The sequence below is a fragment of the Penicillium vulpinum genome (assembly GCF_028829585.1).
Source record: "Penicillium vulpinum strain IBT 29486 chromosome Unknown utg000004l_segment0_segment0, whole genome shotgun sequence".
In the NCBI taxonomy this organism is placed as follows: domain Eukaryota; kingdom Fungi; phylum Ascomycota; class Eurotiomycetes; order Eurotiales; family Aspergillaceae; genus Penicillium; species Penicillium vulpinum.
The window spans coordinates 5118424-5137521 of record NW_026643244.1 but is presented as its reverse complement, the minus strand read 5'-3'; the positions used below and the strand labels follow the sequence as shown (position 1 = coordinate 5137521).

Sequence of the window (19098 nt, the reverse complement as noted above, 5' to 3'; positions counted from 1 at the left end):
TGCGAAATAGGAGGGCGGTGTACAGGAGTATCCAAGAGAAAAAGGGTTAGAAAGTGTATATATAGTACGGAGTACTACAACGTACATAAAAGGAATTGTACGCATATACTCCGTACTCCGTACTCCGTTCTCCGCTCTCCTTATCTTGTACAGAATAAAGTATTAGTCATTATTATGAAAACAATCTAAATCAACGGTTATACAGTATCCATATTCTACTAGAGCTAGCCGGAGTATTGTCAGCGTTGTAGCTCTCCGAGTCTTCCCATGTTATACAAAGGTTTCTTTTGCTCACCTTGCACGGTTATTGTAAGGAACCTTCTAAAAATGTCTCTAAAAACAGGATATCCCCACTAGAGACAGTCTTGGTCTGAGTGTTTATCGGGTTCCAAGGTTGAACCCGAGACCCGTGGACCCGGGATTAATTTATAAAAGTGGCACTTCGGACACGGACACGTTTGTGCATTTAGCTTACCCCTGATATGTGTTTCTGTTAGAGAGATACTAGCCTGGTTGTATGTTATATATGAAGTATAGACTATTATAGACTATATCGAATATGCATATGTATAGATGTAGGTACAAAGTAGTATACTCTAACTGCTCATGTGACCATAAACAGATTCAAATCACAACCATGGATCTTCCGGCAATGGAAATCAGGTACTGATTTAATAGTAAATGACTCGATTGACCAATGATATCTCACACTGTCAACGTAAGAGAGCATCATGGCTCTGACCTAAAAGTGGAGAGCTCTGATCATTCGTATACTTGGTACAAAGCCCATTCAGCGGCAAATAGAATCTAATCCTGTAAACCTCCAGAGGTTTTTTTTTTTTGGGTAACGTCAGCCAAATTGAGTAAGCAGTGATCCTTGGAAGTTGAATATAAAGATAGATATGGACATTTATGATGTTCTTATACCGTCACACTATCGGATCATCCAAGCGACCTCGAGAGGGTGTCCCTTGGGTTCTATCAAACTGACGTTTCGGCATTTGAGCACCTTCAGGGGGATCACTAATCTAAAAAAAAAAAAAAAGGAGTCCTTTTTCCCAAGGTTTATAGATATTATTTAGGTGCCTAAGTTAAAGAGATATGTGGAACGGTTTCAAGTTCAAAGACCCAAAGAACAATATGTACTCCGTACTCCGTACATAGTATAATTATAACAATTATCATTTTAGGATGATCTAATAATTATGACTTCTTATAATAATTGTGGCTTGTTTGATAGTCTCTCCTCGGACTAGTGTACCGCTAAGTCTATTAGGAGACCTTGGACATTGGCGACTTTTTTTTTTTGTTTACAGTTCTTCAACAATTCTTCACCTTTCATAATCTTCATTTCCTAATAACACAAATACAACGTTGAATGATTTGAATGATTTTCAACTTGGAACCTTGATCCACATACGACTCCTATCTCGCCCCCCCCCTTCTGCCCTGCCGATCCCCGACTTCGAAGCGCCCAAAAAGAGGGGGAAAAGTGAACTTGCACTGAACAAGTTTCAGTCTCACAACCCTGGAGACATCGGTAACAATTGAAAACCATAATATGAGGATATCGGTGAGTGATCGGCTGAATCCGGCAGCGAACCCATTGTTTCTGCGATCCCGTTCCTGGCCTTGTCTATCAACAAAGAGTCGAGGTGTGGCTTCTTTCACTCGGCGTTTGCCTGCATATGGTGGCATATGCAGTCTCACCTGTCTTTTTTTATTGCTCTTCTGCTTCCTTTCACGTGTCTCCGATTTCGCGCTGACCCTATAACTGGCGCTTCAGATCTCGCGTCCTCGATACTTCCGTTTGATCCACACTCCTTTCGTCACACTTGACGTTTAGGTAGACATTGCATGTGCCTATCTCCCAGCATTACTCAGATTCAAAGTCGCTTCGCCTCGACACGGTCAGACCTCGAGCATTGATACCCATACGAGAATCTCAGCCGCATACGTGACTCGGGTTTCAGCGCTGGTCAAGTCATATCTAGCAGCTCGAGGATTCAGTCATCAATCTATTTGAAGTCGCGACGGGACCTAGAATCCACAGAAACTTGATCCCCGAAACCTTCACCTACATCCTGGACTCGGGTCCAATTACCGCCCACTATGCCGAACCGACATTCAATAGTGCCTAACCTCGATCTGAGCTCCTTCAGGATCGAGTCGAGAAAGGAGAATGTCTCATCGCCTTTGACACCAAATGACCACAGCTCTAACGTCCCAACCCCCTTAACACCTCGTTCGCCCAAATCTGCATCCAGCTCTCCACTGTTCAAAGGCGCAACAATCCGCCCGGTCACGCAAGACTCCGACAGCAAGTCAACCAGTCCTACTCTCCCACTTTCTCCTGGCGCAGGGCCCCCCGAGCCTATGACACCCGGTATCACAGCCATTCCTCAGCATTTCCCTTCTCCCAAAGACTCCCGACATGGGCGCGATGTCTCAAAATCGTTTTTCGGCAACCTTAAAGCGCCGAAATCATCACACAGGTCACAACGCTCCGATAGCTCGGAGAACTCCACCGAACATCCCAAGAGCAGAGGCAGTTCCAGAGAGCGGAAGAGAGCAGTGACTCCGAAACCGTACGAGTCAACGCCTGATCTTCCAGGGGCACTTGCACGTGCGACGGCAGCTGAAAAGACTAGTGAGTTTCGCTCTCCACCTGTGTGGGGATCGCATCTAACAGAATAATCTACAGATGCACTCTCTGGCAACAAGAATACACAGCAACCAGTCAAGAAAGTCCCTACAGATCTGGAGTCCGCCGCGCCGAAGAAAAACAAACAACGATTCGCAAACCTTTTGACCCGATCTCGCTCCATTCGAGTTGACGACTCCTCCGGACCCAGACCCCCACGCCGACGTCCGTCTACTGGTCTGGCGAAACTTGAAGAGTTCAGCCAAGCCGCAACAACGCCCGCGAATCCACCCCGTTGTGCGACTGCGGTCCCCGAACGTACCACCCGAGGAGGCTTGCAACCTCCTGAGCGCCAAGCTGACGCCATTTCTTTGCGAAAAGAGCGCAGCCACGGCAACATGGTTGCGTCGGGCTCGTTGAGTCAAGTTTCCGGCGCCTCGGCTACCATTTTCAGCAATCTCAAGTCCTCAGGAAGCAGCACTGCAGATCGTATTGGAAAGGCTGGGAAAGGATTCTTCGGCAAGATCACACGCAGTGGCAGCACCAACGAGAGAGAGATGATCACCGATGACTCGTACACGTGCTCGGTCATCAACCTCCCGCTCATTGAGCAGGCGAGAAAGACCCGTATTGCGAAGAAACTCGAAGACTGCAGAGACAAGACCGAGTTCTGGATGCCGGCCTTGCCATACCGCTCAATCGATTATCTCAACTTCAAGGGTTGTGAGGAAGAGGGCCTTTACCGTGTCCCCGGTAGCGGCAGAGAGGTCAAGCACTGGCAACGACGATTTGACACAGAGCTCGACATCGATCTCTTCGACGTCCCCGATCTTTACGACATTAATACGGTTGGATCTCTCTTCAAAGCCTGGCTTCGCGAGCTTCCAGATGAGCTTTTCCCCAAGTCAACGCAAACGATGATCGCTATGAAGTGTGAAGGCGCTACGACCGCACCACAGCTACTCAAAGACGAGCTCTCCAAGTTACCCCCATACCATTACTATCTCCTCTTCGCCATCACCTGCCACCTCAACCTCCTTCACTCATACGTGGACCAGAACAAAATGGACTACCGCAACTTGTGCATCTGCTTCCAGCCCTGTATGAAGATCGACGCATTCTGCTTCCAATTCTTGGTGTGTGACTGGAAGAACTGCTGGCAGGGATGCTGGACCGAGAAGGAATACCTTGAGATTGAGAGGAAGATGGACGAGCGCGACAAGCGGGTCTCGGTAGAGCAGGAGGTTGCCAAGGCAAAGGAACAGGCCAGCCATGAACGCGCTATCTCGTCTTCCAGCAGCAGCGCTGGGGAAGAACCTCGTGCGTCTCCTGAGGAGCCAACTCGCCCGCCAACCTCACGCCCAGCGACCGCCGTTCGCCCAGAAACTGCTCGTCCAGCAACCGCTCGCACCCGAAAGGCTCCGCCGAAGCATATCGACACGGCGCACAACCGGAGCATCTCTCAGCTTCCCGAGCTTGGCCCGCCGCTCTCTCCTATCAAGATCTAAATCACAAACACCTCTTTCCTAGAACAAACTTGTCTTGGATGAAAACAGTTTCACGTCGCTATCTACCTTTCGTGACCTGCTTCCAATTTCGCTGGCCCGATATCCGCTCTATCTGCAGGACCAGATAGGACTGGACAAGTTGTTTCAGGATAGCACTCCTTTCCTCCTCGACCACCGCCACCTTCTCCTCTCTCCATACCTCTGATACGATACCTCCATCGCCCGCTAGCCATATGACCGATATCTCTATTATCATTTCGTCTCAACCGCATACTGGGATCAGATTCCCTATGAATATTTCTCTTTTCATATGTACATCCTTTGCTCCTTTGACATCTACTCTGACATTGGCGAATGGCCGGCCGTTTCGTTCACTCATGCCATTTTGCTTGACTTGCATTGTACCTCTCTCATTTTACTCTCTCTTGTCTATTCGGAAGCGCAACAAATCTCATTCCGTGCTTTGCTTGATATTGCAACATCTCCAGATTCCCCTCTGCGGTTGACATTGATTTCCATCATCGCTTTTTGCTTCATGTATGTTTGATGCGTTTTGCAATGGGGGTTCACATTTCCCCTTTGCTTTTTTTTTTTGTTTGAACTATGTATCTGGCGTTTCCTTTCGAGGATTGTACAATAAAGAAAGTGGGAAAGGCAATTTTCGGTTCGAGCAAGATCATTTCTCGTACAATAATCCCCGTAGCCTCACAGATAAACAAAGGCTATCGAGCTATCGAGTAAAGGCCATCGCAAATATCGACAGATGCAATAAGAGTGCTTTTGGTGAATCACGGTATGTCCACAATACATGAAGAATCCAATTCGACTCCCAACCCCAACGCCAGAGATGTAAAGAGAGAATCACAGGAAAAGCCAGAGGCCATAAGATGAGCATGACAAAAAGAAGAAAAAAAAAAGAGAAAAAGAGAGCACGATAAAACCAGCTCAATCACCGACCACTCACTTCGCACGAGCAGGGTTCGACCGCTTCTCATTTGAGCGCTGCTTACGCTCATTACGCTTAATACGTTCCTTGCGCTCAGTCCGCGAGATACCACGAATGTTACCACCCTCAGCACTGGCCTCAGCCTCCTTCTTCCACTTCTTCTCATCAACCTCAACAAGCCACTGGTTCTCGTCGTCCTTGTTCTTGCCCTTGTAACCCCAGCGCGGCACCCACTCGCCAGAAGCCTCGTCGTACTGAAGCTTCTTGCGGCGCTCCTTGTCCTGGCCTGCGGCACCGGGCCTCTGGCTGAACTTGCCGATACCCTTCTTGCGAGCGAACAGCTCCCATTTCGTGGGCGCCTTGGGGACGGGAAGCGGCTTGTGGCGCGGGAGGTGGATGTTAGGGGCGGGGAGGGTGAGGAGAACGCCGTCGGAGACAGAGGTCTTGATCTCGCAGGTCGTCAGGAGCTGGTTGAGGAGGACCTGCACGCCGTCGCGGGCTGTCGCTTTCAGCGAGTTGTTCACGGTTTCGCCCTCGGGGAGCTCGAGGGGGTTGGGGTCATTGACGAGCAGGTGGCCCAGGTCGAATGTGTAGGGGGTGGGCTTTGAGACAGTGATAGGACTGAACATAAGATGTTAGTTTCTATATTTTTTTTATTGGGTTTTTTCGGGCTTTTTTTGGTCGTATATCCGGTTCGGGAAGAAGGGTTCTTACAGTCTCTCGGTCTTGGAACCAGCCGCAGCGGCAGGCGCGGAGTCTGACATCTCGATATCAGGCATTGCGATACTCGTAGTATTGGTAGACTGTTGATGTTCGAAGGTTGGTATCAGCCCGAAGAGAAAAAAAAGTGGTTATCAGATACAGCCGCTTTTACTTTTCTGCCATGACTAAGACATCCCGACCGCCTTTCCATTCTCAGGGCGGGCGGATTTCGCATCAAATTATTGACCGAAGTGTTAACTGCTGTTGTTCTCCCAACTCAATTCCCACCCACCTCTCCATCTTAGCACCGGTTGTCCTCTCACTGGCTGCGCCGGTGTGTCTGACAACAATGGCCTCCTCGTGGTGCTGGAATTGCCTCTCGAGGCTTCGACCGACACCGCGAGCACTCCTCCCGCCGTCCGCAACGCCCCGGATTTCGAGCGCCCCCTTCCACTCCACCGCCGTGCACTATGCCCAGCCGGCCAAGAAGAAGGGAAACAGCTTGACTGTCGTGAAGCACAGACAGTCAACTAGCTTGAGAAGGAAGAAGAAGAAGGTCGCTGATCGCGGTGGACGTCCCCCGGCTGTGGGTGAGCGCAAGGCTTTGCGGAAACGCATTGTCCTGAGCAACCCCAATGCCCTCGAGATTGAGGGAATGCAGGAGCTATCACCGGAGACCATGGTGGATTCGCGTCTCCGTGGTACCGTTCTGGCGTTGCCTGTGCCTATGATCGATCAATTGAGAGCAGTGCAAGCTTTCAAGCCTAAGCAGGGCTGGTCGATATTCCGCCGACCTGGAACGATCCTCCGACGTGACACCATTGAGATGGGTCGTTTGTTTGAGCAGATCTCTGGGGATGCCGACGAGGCTCAGAAGGGCAAGGTCGTTAAGAAAATTGTTACGGGTATGAAGGGGTCTGGAAAGACCGTGCACCTGCTGCAGGCTATGGCCATGGGCTTCTTGAAGAAGTGGACTGTGATTACTATCCCCGATGGTAAGTGGGACTATTTTCTGGTGTGTATTGCAATTTTGCAGCTGCTGACCTGTCAATCTTACAGCCCGAGAGCTTGTGTCCGGTGACACCGCCTACGCCGCTATCGAAGGTAGCAACCCGCTGCAGTATGTCCAGCCTGGCGCGACCTCGGCTCTGTTGACTCGCACCGTCGATGCCAACCGCGAGCTCCTGGCTAGCCTGAAGGTTTCCCAGAACCACCCGGCTCTGAAGATGCTGAAGCCTTCCTCGACCCTCGAAGACCTCGCCAAGCTTGGCTTCAGTGATCCCGCTGTCTCCTGGAAGGTCTTCCAGGCTCTCTGGACTGAGCTTACTGCTACTGCTCCCGCCGCAGGATTTGAGAAGGGCTTCAAGCCCCGTCCTCCCATGCTTGTTGCTGTGGATGGTCTGGCTCACTGGATGGTCGAGAGTGCCTATCGCTCCGCTGAATACAAGCCGATTCACGCCCACGACCTCGCCTTCGTCCACCACTTCCTCTCATTGCTGAAGGATGGCGATTCCCTGAAGAATGGCGGTCTCGTCCTTTACGCCACCTCATCCTCCAACAACCCCAACCCCTTGGCCCTCAAAATTGCCCTGGACCGCCTGGCCGCCCGCCAGGCCGGTATCAGCGCCTCCTCGCCGGAATACCCACAGCCAGAGCCCTACAGCAAGGCTGATACTCGCGTTCTGGAGCTGCTCCAGCCCGCAGAGAAGGCTGTCAGCCCACTCGAGTTGCAGACGCTGGGCGGCCTCACTCGCGACGAGGCTCGTGGTTTCATGGAGTACTTTGCTCGCAGCGGCCTGCTGCGTGAGGTCGTCAATGACCAGTGGGTGAGCGAGAAGTGGACCTTGTCTGGCGGCGGTATCATCGGCGAGCTGGAGAAGTTCGGCCGTCGTGTTCGCGCCACTGTTTCCGCCTCGAAATAAGGGTTATATCTTGCATTTCTTTATCTTGTCTTATCTCCGGCTTTTTTGTGTTGAACGTTTACCACTGTATATCGGATGCTGGGGTTTTCCTTGTGTGTTCTTCGCCCATGTACTTTACAAATCTCACTTGGTCCTCGTGTCTGTATGCATATAATGGATTTGTTTTTGGAAAAATTTTAGATCCTCTATCATTGAGCCATTGAATCTATCTCTTCCACGACTAATTCAATATTAATCCAAGCAGAACCACCCTTGTCTCGATGTCAACTCGATGCTCTAGTCCACATCCAACTCAATCATCCAACTTCTTCGGCCTAACCGCGCGCACCAAATCAGGATAATCAAAGGTAGCCGCAACATTCAAAAAAGAGCAATTCCCAGGATGTGCCTCAGCCACATCATTCCCCCGGAACAAAAAGTCCATCGGGAACCCAATATCAAACTCATAAGCCCCCTCAATCTCCCTGACATCCTCATCTGACAAATCAACCTTCAGCCCCTCAATATTACCCAGCAAATGCTCAACCGTACGCCCACCAACAATCGGAACAACATACGGCGCCTTGCGCATCACATACGCCATCGCAACGCTGGTAAGCGCAGTCCCGTGTCGCGCAGCAATAACCTCCAACACCTTCGACACGGCAATGTCCCGCTCTGACGCCGGGTTCTGTCGTCCAGGTTTGTTACCACTCTGCGCAATCGCTTCTCGCTGCGCGGTGGTTTTGAATGCCCCGCCGCCGAGAGAGGCCCATGGTGCGAGACCCATTCCTTCGGACGCCGCCATGGGGATTATGTCGCGCTCGAAATCGCGTGCGGCGGCGTTCCATTTGCCTTGGTACACGGAGAAGGGGCGGAGGCCGTGGTCGCGGGCGTCTGGCGTTTGGGTTAATATGGATATACATGTAGTTGGGGGATAAATAACGCCAGAGGAAGATGATGGTGGGAGTGGCGGTACTGTAGATAGCTGTAAAACTTACATTGGTTCGCCTTGCTCACGATCCACGCTGGTGTATCACTGATACCCAGGTACAGAACCTTGCCGGATACGACGAGCTGGTTGAGCGAGGTCATGACCTCCTCGATGGAAGTGCTGAAATCCCACCAGTGGACATAGAGCTGTATATTCAAAAATTACATTTGTTAGCAAGAATATACTCTGAGAAGTATGTTGAAAGTTGAAAGAAGCCCTTGAAGCTAGCCACGTACCAGATCAATATAATCCGTCTTCAATTTCTTCAGACTCGCATCCACAGACAGCCTCATGCTCTTGGCATTGTTGCCAACGAAGTTCGCCTGGATCTCGGACTTGTTGTGGGTGCGGTAGGGCGAGGTATACTTCGTTGCGAGGACGATTTCATCGCGCACACCGCGGACTTCCATCCACTCGCCAAGCCATTTTTCGGATTCCTCGGCTTGGTAGTTATTTGCTCTTTGGGGCTTATTAGTAATTGGGCTCACATCAATTGCAAGCCTCATTCAATGGATAGAAAGAGGCTGGCGCTATACGTACGTATCAATGAAGTTGCCTCCGTTCTCGTAGAATGTATCCAGGATCTGGAAAGATGTCTCTTTGTCGCACTCGCCGAGGCGTTCTTTCCTGTCATATTTTTAGTTGTTGGTAATTGAGATCTATAAGCATTATGTAGGCATTCTACGTACCAGCCCTCACCGAAGTTCATCGCTCCTAGGCATAGTGGGCTCACTTTGACGCCGGCAGTGGGTGCCAACAGACGGTAGCGGCCGAGGTGGGACTTGGGGGGTGCAGCTCGGGGGAACATGGTGGGAATTGAGGGGTTTCAAGTAGAATTGGTATGGAAATAGGGATTGGGAGGATAGGCTTTCTCGGAGTTCTTTTATAGTCCATATGCGGGGTCAAACGTGTTTATTAATGTGTGGATAAACAGGGGTGTTGAATAATCAGGCTTGTTATGCAGGATAGCATCATGCTGTAGGTACCTATGTTGCATAGAATTATTCTCCGCACATCGCGTTGATTCGCTCTTGGGTTCTTTAATTCCTAAGTCCGCCCGAATCTGAGTTTAGGGTAGGCGGGTTAGGGTTAACTCCGGTTGGATACAATATATGCATGTTTTTTGGGGCTTTCTGGAATGTTCAAGTAGTATCATTCTTCTAATTAAGGCTCAGAATTCGCAAGACTTCTATTTACTAGCTGTATGTCCGTGGCTATTCCCGTCCGCACCCTCGGCCTTGATATCATCAGCCCTAACATCATCAGCCTCGGCATCATTAGCAGCACCGTCATCACCATCATTAGCCTCGACAGTATCAGCTTCAACAATATCAATCCTATCCCCCTTGGCCTCATCCCCGTTATGCTCTTCCTTGTCCTCCTCCTCGTCACTCTCAGATTCTGGTTGATTGAGGTCATAGTATTTATCATATATGTCATCCACAATATCCCGATACTCGCTCAAATATTCATCAATCTCAGAACCGTTCTCTCCAAGAACACCGCTCCAAATTTCCTGCTTTGGGGGAATCGTCACTGGACCAGGTGTCCAATCAACAGTCCCATTGTCCTGGGCAGTATCACTACCAGACACGGATTTAGCCTCCCCTTTATCAACAGGAGGAACAATTCCTCTGCCTTGACACCTGCCACACTCGCAATTCTTTCCAAACAGCTGCACGGCGTGCATATTGAGATCGGTGTCTTCGCCAATGGCATCAGCGATCCTATAACGTTGATACGGAATTCTGATCTCTTCCCCAGCTTTGATATCCTTGTTTGCCCAGACGACTACACGGTTGGGGACCTTGTCATCGTATCCCCACAGTGCGTTCTCAAAAGGGCGACAGGAATGGTTGAACATGCTTAATCCAGGGAAGAGGTAGAAGTTCCCAAAGGATGGTTCCATAACCGAAAGGTCTTCGTTTCTATCTCTCATTCTAGATTGTAGGGTTGGGTGTAGCACCGGCTTGGGGCCATCCCGGTCATTGAACGTTGGGTTCGCACCTCGTCGTTCATGTTCCCAGGGTACAGCATTGACTAGTAACTTCCGCAGCACAGTCTGAATAACCCAAGTATCGAATGAGAGGTCGGAGAAGATGTCCACTCCAAGATTGAACAGGATATCGAAAGGTATCTGGATATTACCAGCCAGAGTGAAAGGAAACCAGCTGTCTTTCCACGGCGCGTTCGTGTCGGTACCTGCCTCGAGGACGAGGAGTTCATTAATTTCATGCGCGAGAAGATTGGGGTCCTCTTGGCGGCGGTGGAGCGTGAGCTCGAGTACGCTCTTCAAGAGTAGACTCAAAATAGTCCCGTGGCGTTCGTTGGTGTGGGTGAAATACTGCGATCCGCCCCAGGTCACTTTATTAGGTCGCATAGCATCATGCAACCAACCCCAATCGAGACCACAGAATTCTTGGAAATGGTATGTTTCCCGCGCAATGGCCAAGCAAGGGGGAGCCGTGCCGTCTGATAACGCATCGTTGGAAGAACAGAACAGCAGACCGCCCTTTGTAGCTCTGAAATATCCTACATCCGTACATTTGCAAACCATGTCAAGACACGCGCAATTATCCGGGTGTTCCCACCCGGGAACAGGCGTCGGATTACGAATGGAGTCCCATCTGTCTTCGAGATGTTCAATCTCTTGTTGGTCAATTACCGTTTGACAGTTGTCGCATCGTGGGGCATGGAAAGGGTCTTTGCTTTCATCATCAAGCAACCTGTTGGGGATGAGATTTCCGCGAATAACGGGTTCCTCGTATTGAATAATGCTTCCTGCTTTGATGTTTGCAGTGGCAAAGACTCCCAATCCATTGAAAGTATCGTCCTCTGTGAGTGTAGACTGCACCTGGCATCTCCGCTTGGGGTACTTCCCGGTACTGGCATTAACCTGGAAAATATTTGCGTTAAGTGCATTGATAAAATGTGGTGAGTCGCGTCTCACATCCGCTTGGTCATATGGATATCTACCAGCACCTGAAATCCATCCTCTGCTCCACTCGTGTCCATAAAGAGATGGGTGAAGCGCTGAGGGATTATCTCGCCTTTGTTCGATCTCTGCTTTCACATGAGCACTCACTGCCATCCGCTTTTTGGGGACCGACGCATCGCGGTATGGCAACGGTCTTTCGAACTGGCTCTGCATATGGTCTTCGAAGTCATCCCAGCAATTTAGTGCTGCGAGACTGAGACTGGTAATGCTGTGAAGGGCATTTCTCAAGGTTGGAATGAAATAGTTGACACCATTTGCCTTCCTCATTTGTAAGATCTCTCTTGTCATTGGGACTCCCTTGATCTTCAATTCTATCATCAGGTGGTGCTGAATAGCGTCCCAAACCCGGGTATACATTCCGGGGCGCTTGTTTCTTTGTGTTGCTGTCGTCAAAACTTCGCAGAGAAGTTCTCCGCGATAGGCGTCTCCAATGGCGAGATCAAAATATCCCAGCAGATAATGACAATACGCACGGCTGTTCCAGTAAGTTGGATTGTACGGGCTCAGTTTGATTGCTGCGGTGTACATTTCGAGTGCAGACATATCTGTTCTCGTAGCAGGGCTCATTACAGGCCTTGACTCACGATGGATACCCCAGTGACTTAGGTTGCTTTGTCTCGAGAACCCAAAGCGCTCATCGCATTCGTATTCCCATAGACGACATTGTAGGTCTGTTTTTCTTCCATCTGTGCTTAGACCCCTTGATCTCAGTTCTTCCGTGAGTGCATCTTTCGTCCAAAGATCCGGGTCTCTGACATTCAGGCCATGTATGAACACTTTTTCTTCCATTGCGTCTAGTCCCTGCACGCCGTTATAGGTCTCGTCCAAGCCCTCGGCTGCGAATCTGGCTCGTGCATCCTCGCGCGAGATGGGCAGAAGTGGATTGCTCATCAAATGCTCATAGACATTGTGAGCGAGCGCATGAATTACCGATTCTTCTTCTTCGATTGCTCGTGTATAAGGTCGATTGGCATGTGCCTTCCATGCACGCCCGAGGGATTCATCGGGCTGTTGCCAAAAGCGACGGGCAAGAAATGCATCGTCTTCGGTCAATACCGGGGCTAGTGGCGCTTGATTGAAGAGATCTGGCCGCTTTGGAAACGGAGGCGGGTGGACGATGTCTCCCCCGGGTAAGACTTCGTATAATTTTTGCATCGGATCCATTTTGATCTCTGGTGTATCAAGTAATGCACAAAAGGTGCAAAAATAGGTATATGAGCACGGGAAAGAGTATGGCAGGTCTCAGGCCTTCGATCTTCTTATATCGCGTGAGACTGCGAGTCCAACACAGACCCACGGAGTTACTATGAGAGTATAAATGATAGATCAGTCTCATACCTGTCATAGGTTACGGTTGAAAGGAATCCGTCATATCAAAGACTCCCGGGGAACAAAGAAAAGATAAGATCATGCTGGTTTATTTTTGGAGACGAACACAGTCGACTTGAGTATAGTTCAACAAAGAAAAGCGAAAAAAAAAAAGATGTGTTCTTATGAAATGAACTTGCTTCTGTGACAAAGAAAACCAACAGTCCTCTTGGGTACCTTCATATCAACATCAGCTTGTACCGGAGAGGTCGGGATCCTTGGGGGTCTTTGAATCCACTTTTTAGTGGGAAACAACAGCCTTGGAGTATACGAGAAATAGCAAAACAAAGGGTGAAACGCCATCGTCCATGGAAATTTCTCGAAGGCTTGTAATCCTATGCGTTGGATCACGCCGTCGGTGCATCTGTCCCAATATACATGCATGTGTCCAGCAGGTACGGAGTAGTGCGTTTTCGTATTTAGGAAGTACTGGAGGGGGTGAACCGTGCTGACCCCCAACCCCAACAACACAGCCCTGGGGGGGTCCCTGGACACTTTTAAAAAGACTGCCTAAGAATTTTAAGATTTTCATGTCTTTGTGAAATTCTAATTCACCATGAACGGACAGTCGAGTCATCCTGGTCCTCCATCGCAGCCGGAATGGCGACTTCCTCAGCGTCTCCCCTCGCCGTCGCAGCCGTCACACTCGCCGCAGCCAGGGCCTCCTCCTCCTCCACGACTCCCGGTCCAATATTCGCCAGCGGCTCCGTATTCGCCGGCCACGTATGGACTGATTTCAAATCCCCAGAGGCTACCCTCACCGAGTACGGCAGATACATCCACGTGGGGAGTACGGTTCAACCAGAACTCCGGTCCCCCATTACCAGCAAGTCCGTGCTTCAAACGTCAAATGTAAATAACTAACAGTTGCATAGCCCCGACCTCCAAGTACCAATGAGCAACGATATGCCTACGGGCAACCTCAGTCCCATCCGCCTGTCGCAGCCCCCTTTCACGGGATCCAACCCTCTCCGCCCCCGCCTCCACCTCCATATACACCAACACCCCCAGCACCACCACCACCCGGTGTTCCACAACCGCCCCCAAAGATCCCACAGGGACTTCAAAATGTACCAACCCAACAAAGTGATCAGACGGGGCAAACTCCGCTGCTTGCTCAGGGCGCGGGACCGGCGGCGATGACTGGATCTTACGAATACCGCCCGCCTATCCTCAATACAAACACAACATATACCGGCGCATCGGCTCTGGGCCTTGGAACACCATCGGATTGGGAGCATCTTAGCCCAACCCCTGGACACTTCGATGATGCAGCGTGGTTCCCACCGCGTAGGACACCCCCTGCACAGCACGAAGGGTTTCAACCACCACCAAGGCCCCCGGGCGATATTTTCAACGTTTCTGTGGGAAGCGAGTCTGACATCGTCGCTCGCCCGAGAACAGATACAAATGAAACGCTTTCAAGTACTGTCTCTGGAGTGACACAGTCGGGACAGGGTACCTCAAATTCGCCCGTCAGTCCATGCACAGCACATCGGCTACCAACACCGCCTCCACTGGCCCGCGCGGATACCACTAGCTCTGCCTTATCTATGGGACGCTCGGAAAGCATTGATAATGTAATAGATGCATGGGTTCGCCCATTATCTCCTGCGCCTAAACCAGCTCAACTGGAACATCAGGATCGCCCCGGCGCATTCTATCAAAATAGCCCAGTAGAGCGCTCACAGTCAGCGCAAATCAGCTCCTCATTTGTCGACCATTTACGATCGAATTCAAATAGTTCTGCACGAATGGTCGAAGAACCCAGAAGGGCGGCTACGCCGAAAATCCAAGATCCCTTCGAGGATCTGGACCCCTGGTCTAAATCATCGTTGGAAAGATTTGTCGCCACACTACGTAAAGAGGCAGTGGCTGACTCGGACGAAGAGCGATATAAGATCTTCACGGCTTTCATGGCTAAGGAGACTAAGCTCCGGGAGATTCTCTATAATATTGAGCATGAGCCTGAAATTAAACCGCTGACTCCGCGAGCTCCTGACCCCGCTCCTCATCATCCACCATCTGCTTCCAACGAAAACAAACCACCTGTTGAGTCAGGACTGATACCTGTTTTGTCAGAAGAAATCTCGCCTCCCTTGTCGGCAACAGCAACAGAGGATCAAGATCTCGATGATGTTGCCAGTGAGTATAGTTCAGGTGGTCGACCCCTACTCGCTAAGCAAGCGGGCCGGGCCTCGCAGTTTCTCCCTAGTTTATCTGCTGTGCCCTCGGATGCAGAGTCGACCTATCTCTCAAGGCCCATCTCGATCATGTCAGTAGATACGCAGAAGCAAGTCTTGGAGCCCCTGACTACGAATCCTCCTCGACCCATATACACGCCATTCCAGTATACGGAGGGTCCTCAGCGCGGCTCAGATAACCTCACCTTTGCTCGCCCGGCCTACCAAGCCTATTCGGATCTGCGGCACGCGGCTGTCAGTGGACGAGTCATGTCAAATGCACCGCCACCTACATCTCGATCGAGGTCAAGCACTGCACTTGCTTCTCCAACCCAGAACGAACATGATGAGACTTTTCTCGGTCTCATCCGTCACAAGAGCGTCGCTTATTCTAAGCCGGCTGAACGAAAATCTCCGCCGCTTCCATCGTTGCCAGGAACTCTTCGTCAAGGCCGGCCGAGGACCCTCGTGGAAGAACTACGCACCATAGTATGGAAACCTTTGGACAAGCAGTCTGAAAGCTCATGGCACATCACGACTCGGGAAGGACTCGAAAATTTCCCTGATGATTTCTCATACATCCGATGGACTGCCGATCAATGGGAAGAAACAGCGCAAGCAAAACGGCGAAAGGTGGAGCACGAGCGCATGGCTCGTCAGGATGAATCTGAGGCGCATATCGATGATCTTTTCAATGGGAAAGAGATTGGATATGCGGATATCAATACCCTAGAAGAAGACTTCCGGCAAACTGAAGCTCGGGCTCAGTTAGAGGAGGAACGACACGAAGTCGACGATTTCATGACAAATGTCTTCAACCCCTTGGATGAACGCCTGAAAAATGAAATCTCGGGGCTTCGCAAGTCCTACGACTCTGCTCTCAGTCAACTCGACCGTGATCAACAGGGCAAAGGCTCACAAAGCGAGCGAAACAGCCCGTCCGTGACCATGAAAATGGTCAATAATATTCACAACAAGCTTGAAATCCGATTCCAGAAACGTCTTGAGTTGGCCCTCGACTGTGAGCGACGACGGAAGAAGGCTGAGCGACGACCACTTGTGGTGATGGGGGATGTGGTTGGTCTGCGAAAACTTGACGCCGAATTTGACCAGATGGAACGGCGAAATGTTCTAGAAGCATGCAAGGATCGTGATGACCGAGCTAACCGACTCATGGATTCCTTTGACGATGCAATCTTGAACGGACTAGGTATAAACCAGACCCTCCTGGACGAGGTTGCCTCTAAAGCAGCCCGTCTAGATACCACCACCCTCCGAGCCTCCGGTCTACCGGATTCTGAAATTGAGCAGATTCTCAAATCTGCAGCAACCTTTGCGGCGTCTCTCCGAGCCGATTCGGAAGCCATCATCCGCAGCGCTGGGGTTGCAGATATGGCCCTCAATGACGCCGACTATGAAGTCTCCGTCGCTGAAGCGCGATATGCCAACTCAGATCCGGATATTTTCAATCGGCTGGCGGATGAGAAGCAAAAAGAGGATGAGAAAATCCAGGATGACCTGAATTCAAAGTTGCAGAGCATTCAGAAGGGGCCTGTGCAGATTGAGGCCACAATTCAACGCCTTCTCGTTGGCTTGCACAACGATCCCCATACCGCTGCCCCGGTCTCTCCAGTCCAAGACTCTTTCCCAATGAGATCATCTGGTGATGTGTCTCTACCTCCAAGTCTTCGCCCTTCAACGACTAGCCCGGGTCCATCTCCCAGCCCAGCGCCCGTGGGCCAAAAGACGGATGAAGACTTGGAACATAAGCAGAGGCTTCTTAGAGCGTTAGAGGCAGCCAAGCAGCGCAACGCTGCCAGGGGCCACCATTGACCTGGGTTTGAAGCAGGCCGCATGGAGCATCCATGACGTGATGAATTGTGACGAATTTTCTTGCATCTCACTATTATACCCTTTTGTCTTTTCTCTTATCCTGTTCTTCACATGCTCGTGTTTCGTATTTTCAAAGGTGATACCCACTTTATGCAATTTACTAGTTAAATGAAGACTAGGGTAAATTACCTATTTTGATCATTTTGTCTCGCACACTTAAGTTAGCAACCAATTCATACTATGTGGACCCCTAGACTTGTCTCATTTCTTCTTGCTGTAGTCAAGTTTTGTAAAATATTCTAAACAAAGAATATATGGATAAGCATATGCCTAGTTCGAGTCGACAGCACAAAATTTAACGGAGTCTTTTTCCCGATGTCACACGAAGATTGTCTCTCGCTGAGAATTCTGTTCTTTTGTGTTGGCTATAAACATCAACGCCATAGCAATCTGTCTTAAATACCTCCAGGACTCTCTGGATGACTTTGATAATAGACCTAATGGTTGAAATCATACATTTCCCCCTCTCCCTCCCAGAAGACCCGTAAGACTCCGATGCATTTTGAGGACATGCTGATTTTACTTGATCCTTCCTTCGCGCCACAGTGGCTGCGTCATGGACAGGGGCCAAATTCAGTCAAGTGATTCAACGTGCAGGAAGAGAAAAAAAAACAGCGCACAGACGATATGTTCGAACCCTCAAGCACCAAGTTCCAGGAAGTTAACCATCACCTACGCCATATGTGAATCGAATATGATCGCAGTGCAGACCGGGGCACAATTTTTAGGCGCCTAGGGATGGCGATTGGCAGGCGACAGCCAAGCCAGTTAGCTAAACGCCATTGCTGCCGATCAACTGTGTTGCGCAGTCAAAAGTGCCTGCCGCAGCCCTGTCTCGAGTTGCCCCGGTGCTTAGGCCGCATCAACTTGCAGGGATAGAGGATTCCAATACCCAATTTGGCGGGTCTTGCTGGGCCGCACAACTCCCTGGGCGCCGCTCTCGGATTCGCTGCGCCCTCGCACTATACGATGGATATAGATCACCCCGGACAACTTGCGGCCGAAATAACGCCGCATAAAACATGTCTCCTGCGCCAGGATTTTTAAGACCACTCGACATGTCGCTCTTGTTCGGTTACAGTTTGGTGATCCACTTTCCAATGCATTTGTTCTGCGCGATATGCAAGGCAGGCACTTGCTATCACCAACCCATCTTGGATGAGGTTAGAGACATCGTATGGTGCCGGAGAAATAAACTCATTGCGGTACATTCCGTCTATGGCCTGCTCCTCCTCGGCTGCGCTCGCCATCCTTGGATCGGAGCATCGGATTTCTGATCGGAACTAAGAAGCCAGTCACCATCCTCGTTTGGAATCTGTCACATTCAACCCACGCTGACGAACAGGGGTTTCACTGCGCTTTTTTGTTTTTTTTCCCCTTTGAGGTATGCTTGTGATGTGGACTATGTGGTACCTGCGCAAAGAAGAGCCTCGGGTCCCCGACCTATCCGAAAGCTATGGCGTCCTAACAATTCTCCACTACGGAAAATACCAGGATGTGCAATCATGGGCCAAGGAAAAGGAACTAATTCGAATGCCAGGTCCGAGTGTTGCTGTTCTGGAAAGCTTTCGAAAAGGATTTCCGGTTCCCTTTCGGTTGCTCGGGCGGCGATCGCAGCGTCGCTATGCATCTACGTTGTAAGGTTCAGGCTGAGTGTTATCTTGTACAGGGAGTATCCCCCGTTATCTTGCCGACTTCCGTGGCGTTGTCCCTGTCATTTCTCCCTGCGCTAGGGTCAATATCTCGCCAACAGCGTCTACCTATGCAAATACGAGATCCAAGCTTTGCATTGGCCAACTGTAGAATCAGCAACCTTGCAATTCTCAGGGATCAACATACAACATACCAAGATTTAACTTTCTATTCCAGTTACATTCTTTGCCAGCTGCATGCATTGCTCTCAGGCAGAACCTGCGCATCTTTGTGAGACATGGCTTTTGGTGGCCCCGGAGAGCCGTAAC

At 50.3% G+C, this 19098-nt stretch overlaps 8 protein-coding genes across 8 annotated transcripts; 4 read left to right on the top strand and 4 right to left on the bottom strand.

The window, feature by feature from the left end:
* Positions 1-2112: 2112 nt before the first annotated feature.
* Positions 2113-4152, top strand: N7479_010414 (uncharacterized protein; the record flags this gene model as incomplete). Its single annotated transcript, XM_057258105.1, has 2 exons — positions 2113-2650; positions 2705-4152. The coding sequence occupies 2 exons, from the start codon at positions 2113-2115 to the stop codon at positions 4150-4152; spliced, it is 1986 nt and encodes a 661-aa protein (XP_057105563.1).
* A 960-nt stretch (positions 4153-5112) lies between these two features.
* On the bottom strand, positions 5113-5877 carry N7479_010413 (ribosome biogenesis protein RRS1; the record flags this gene model as incomplete). The annotated part of the gene is made up of 2 exons (XM_057258104.1): positions 5113-5719; positions 5813-5877. The coding sequence occupies 2 exons, from the start codon at positions 5875-5877 to the stop codon at positions 5113-5115; spliced, it is 672 nt and encodes a 223-aa protein (XP_057105562.1).
* A 272-nt stretch (positions 5878-6149) lies between these two features.
* Positions 6150-7722, top strand: N7479_010412 (mitochondrial 37S ribosomal protein mS29; the record flags this gene model as incomplete). The annotated part of the gene is made up of 2 exons (XM_057258103.1): positions 6150-6795; positions 6860-7722. 2 exons carry the CDS (start codon positions 6150-6152, stop codon positions 7720-7722), a joined length of 1509 nt encoding a protein of 502 aa, XP_057105561.1.
* A 292-nt stretch (positions 7723-8014) lies between these two features.
* Positions 8015-9503, bottom strand: N7479_010411 (aldo/keto reductase; the record flags this gene model as incomplete). The annotated part of the gene is made up of 5 exons (XM_057258102.1): positions 8015-8598; positions 8703-8841; positions 8932-9154; positions 9236-9322; positions 9385-9503. 5 exons carry the CDS (start codon positions 9501-9503, stop codon positions 8015-8017), a joined length of 1152 nt encoding a protein of 383 aa, XP_057105560.1.
* A 381-nt stretch (positions 9504-9884) lies between these two features.
* On the bottom strand, positions 9885-12857 carry N7479_010410 (uncharacterized protein; the record flags this gene model as incomplete). The annotated part of the gene is made up of 1 exon (XM_057258101.1): positions 9885-12857. The coding sequence occupies one exon, from the start codon at positions 12855-12857 to the stop codon at positions 9885-9887; it is 2973 nt and encodes a 990-aa protein (XP_057105559.1).
* An 804-nt stretch (positions 12858-13661) lies between these two features.
* N7479_010409 (uncharacterized protein) lies at positions 13662-17077 on the top strand (the record flags this gene model as incomplete). Its single annotated transcript, XM_057258100.1, has 2 exons — positions 13662-13784; positions 13937-17077. The coding sequence occupies 2 exons, from the start codon at positions 13662-13664 to the stop codon at positions 17075-17077; spliced, it is 3264 nt and encodes a 1087-aa protein (XP_057105558.1).
* Positions 17078-18180: 1103 nt separating this feature from the next.
* Positions 18181-18387, bottom strand: N7479_010408 (uncharacterized protein; the record flags this gene model as incomplete). The annotated part of the gene is made up of 1 exon (XM_057258099.1): positions 18181-18387. One exon carries the CDS (start codon positions 18385-18387, stop codon positions 18181-18183), a length of 207 nt encoding a protein of 68 aa, XP_057105557.1.
* A 154-nt stretch (positions 18388-18541) lies between these two features.
* N7479_010407 (uncharacterized protein) lies at positions 18542-18778 on the top strand (the record flags this gene model as incomplete). The annotated part of the gene is made up of 1 exon (XM_057258098.1): positions 18542-18778. One exon carries the CDS (start codon positions 18542-18544, stop codon positions 18776-18778), a length of 237 nt encoding a protein of 78 aa, XP_057105556.1.
* Between the last annotated feature and the right edge of the window lie 320 nt (positions 18779-19098).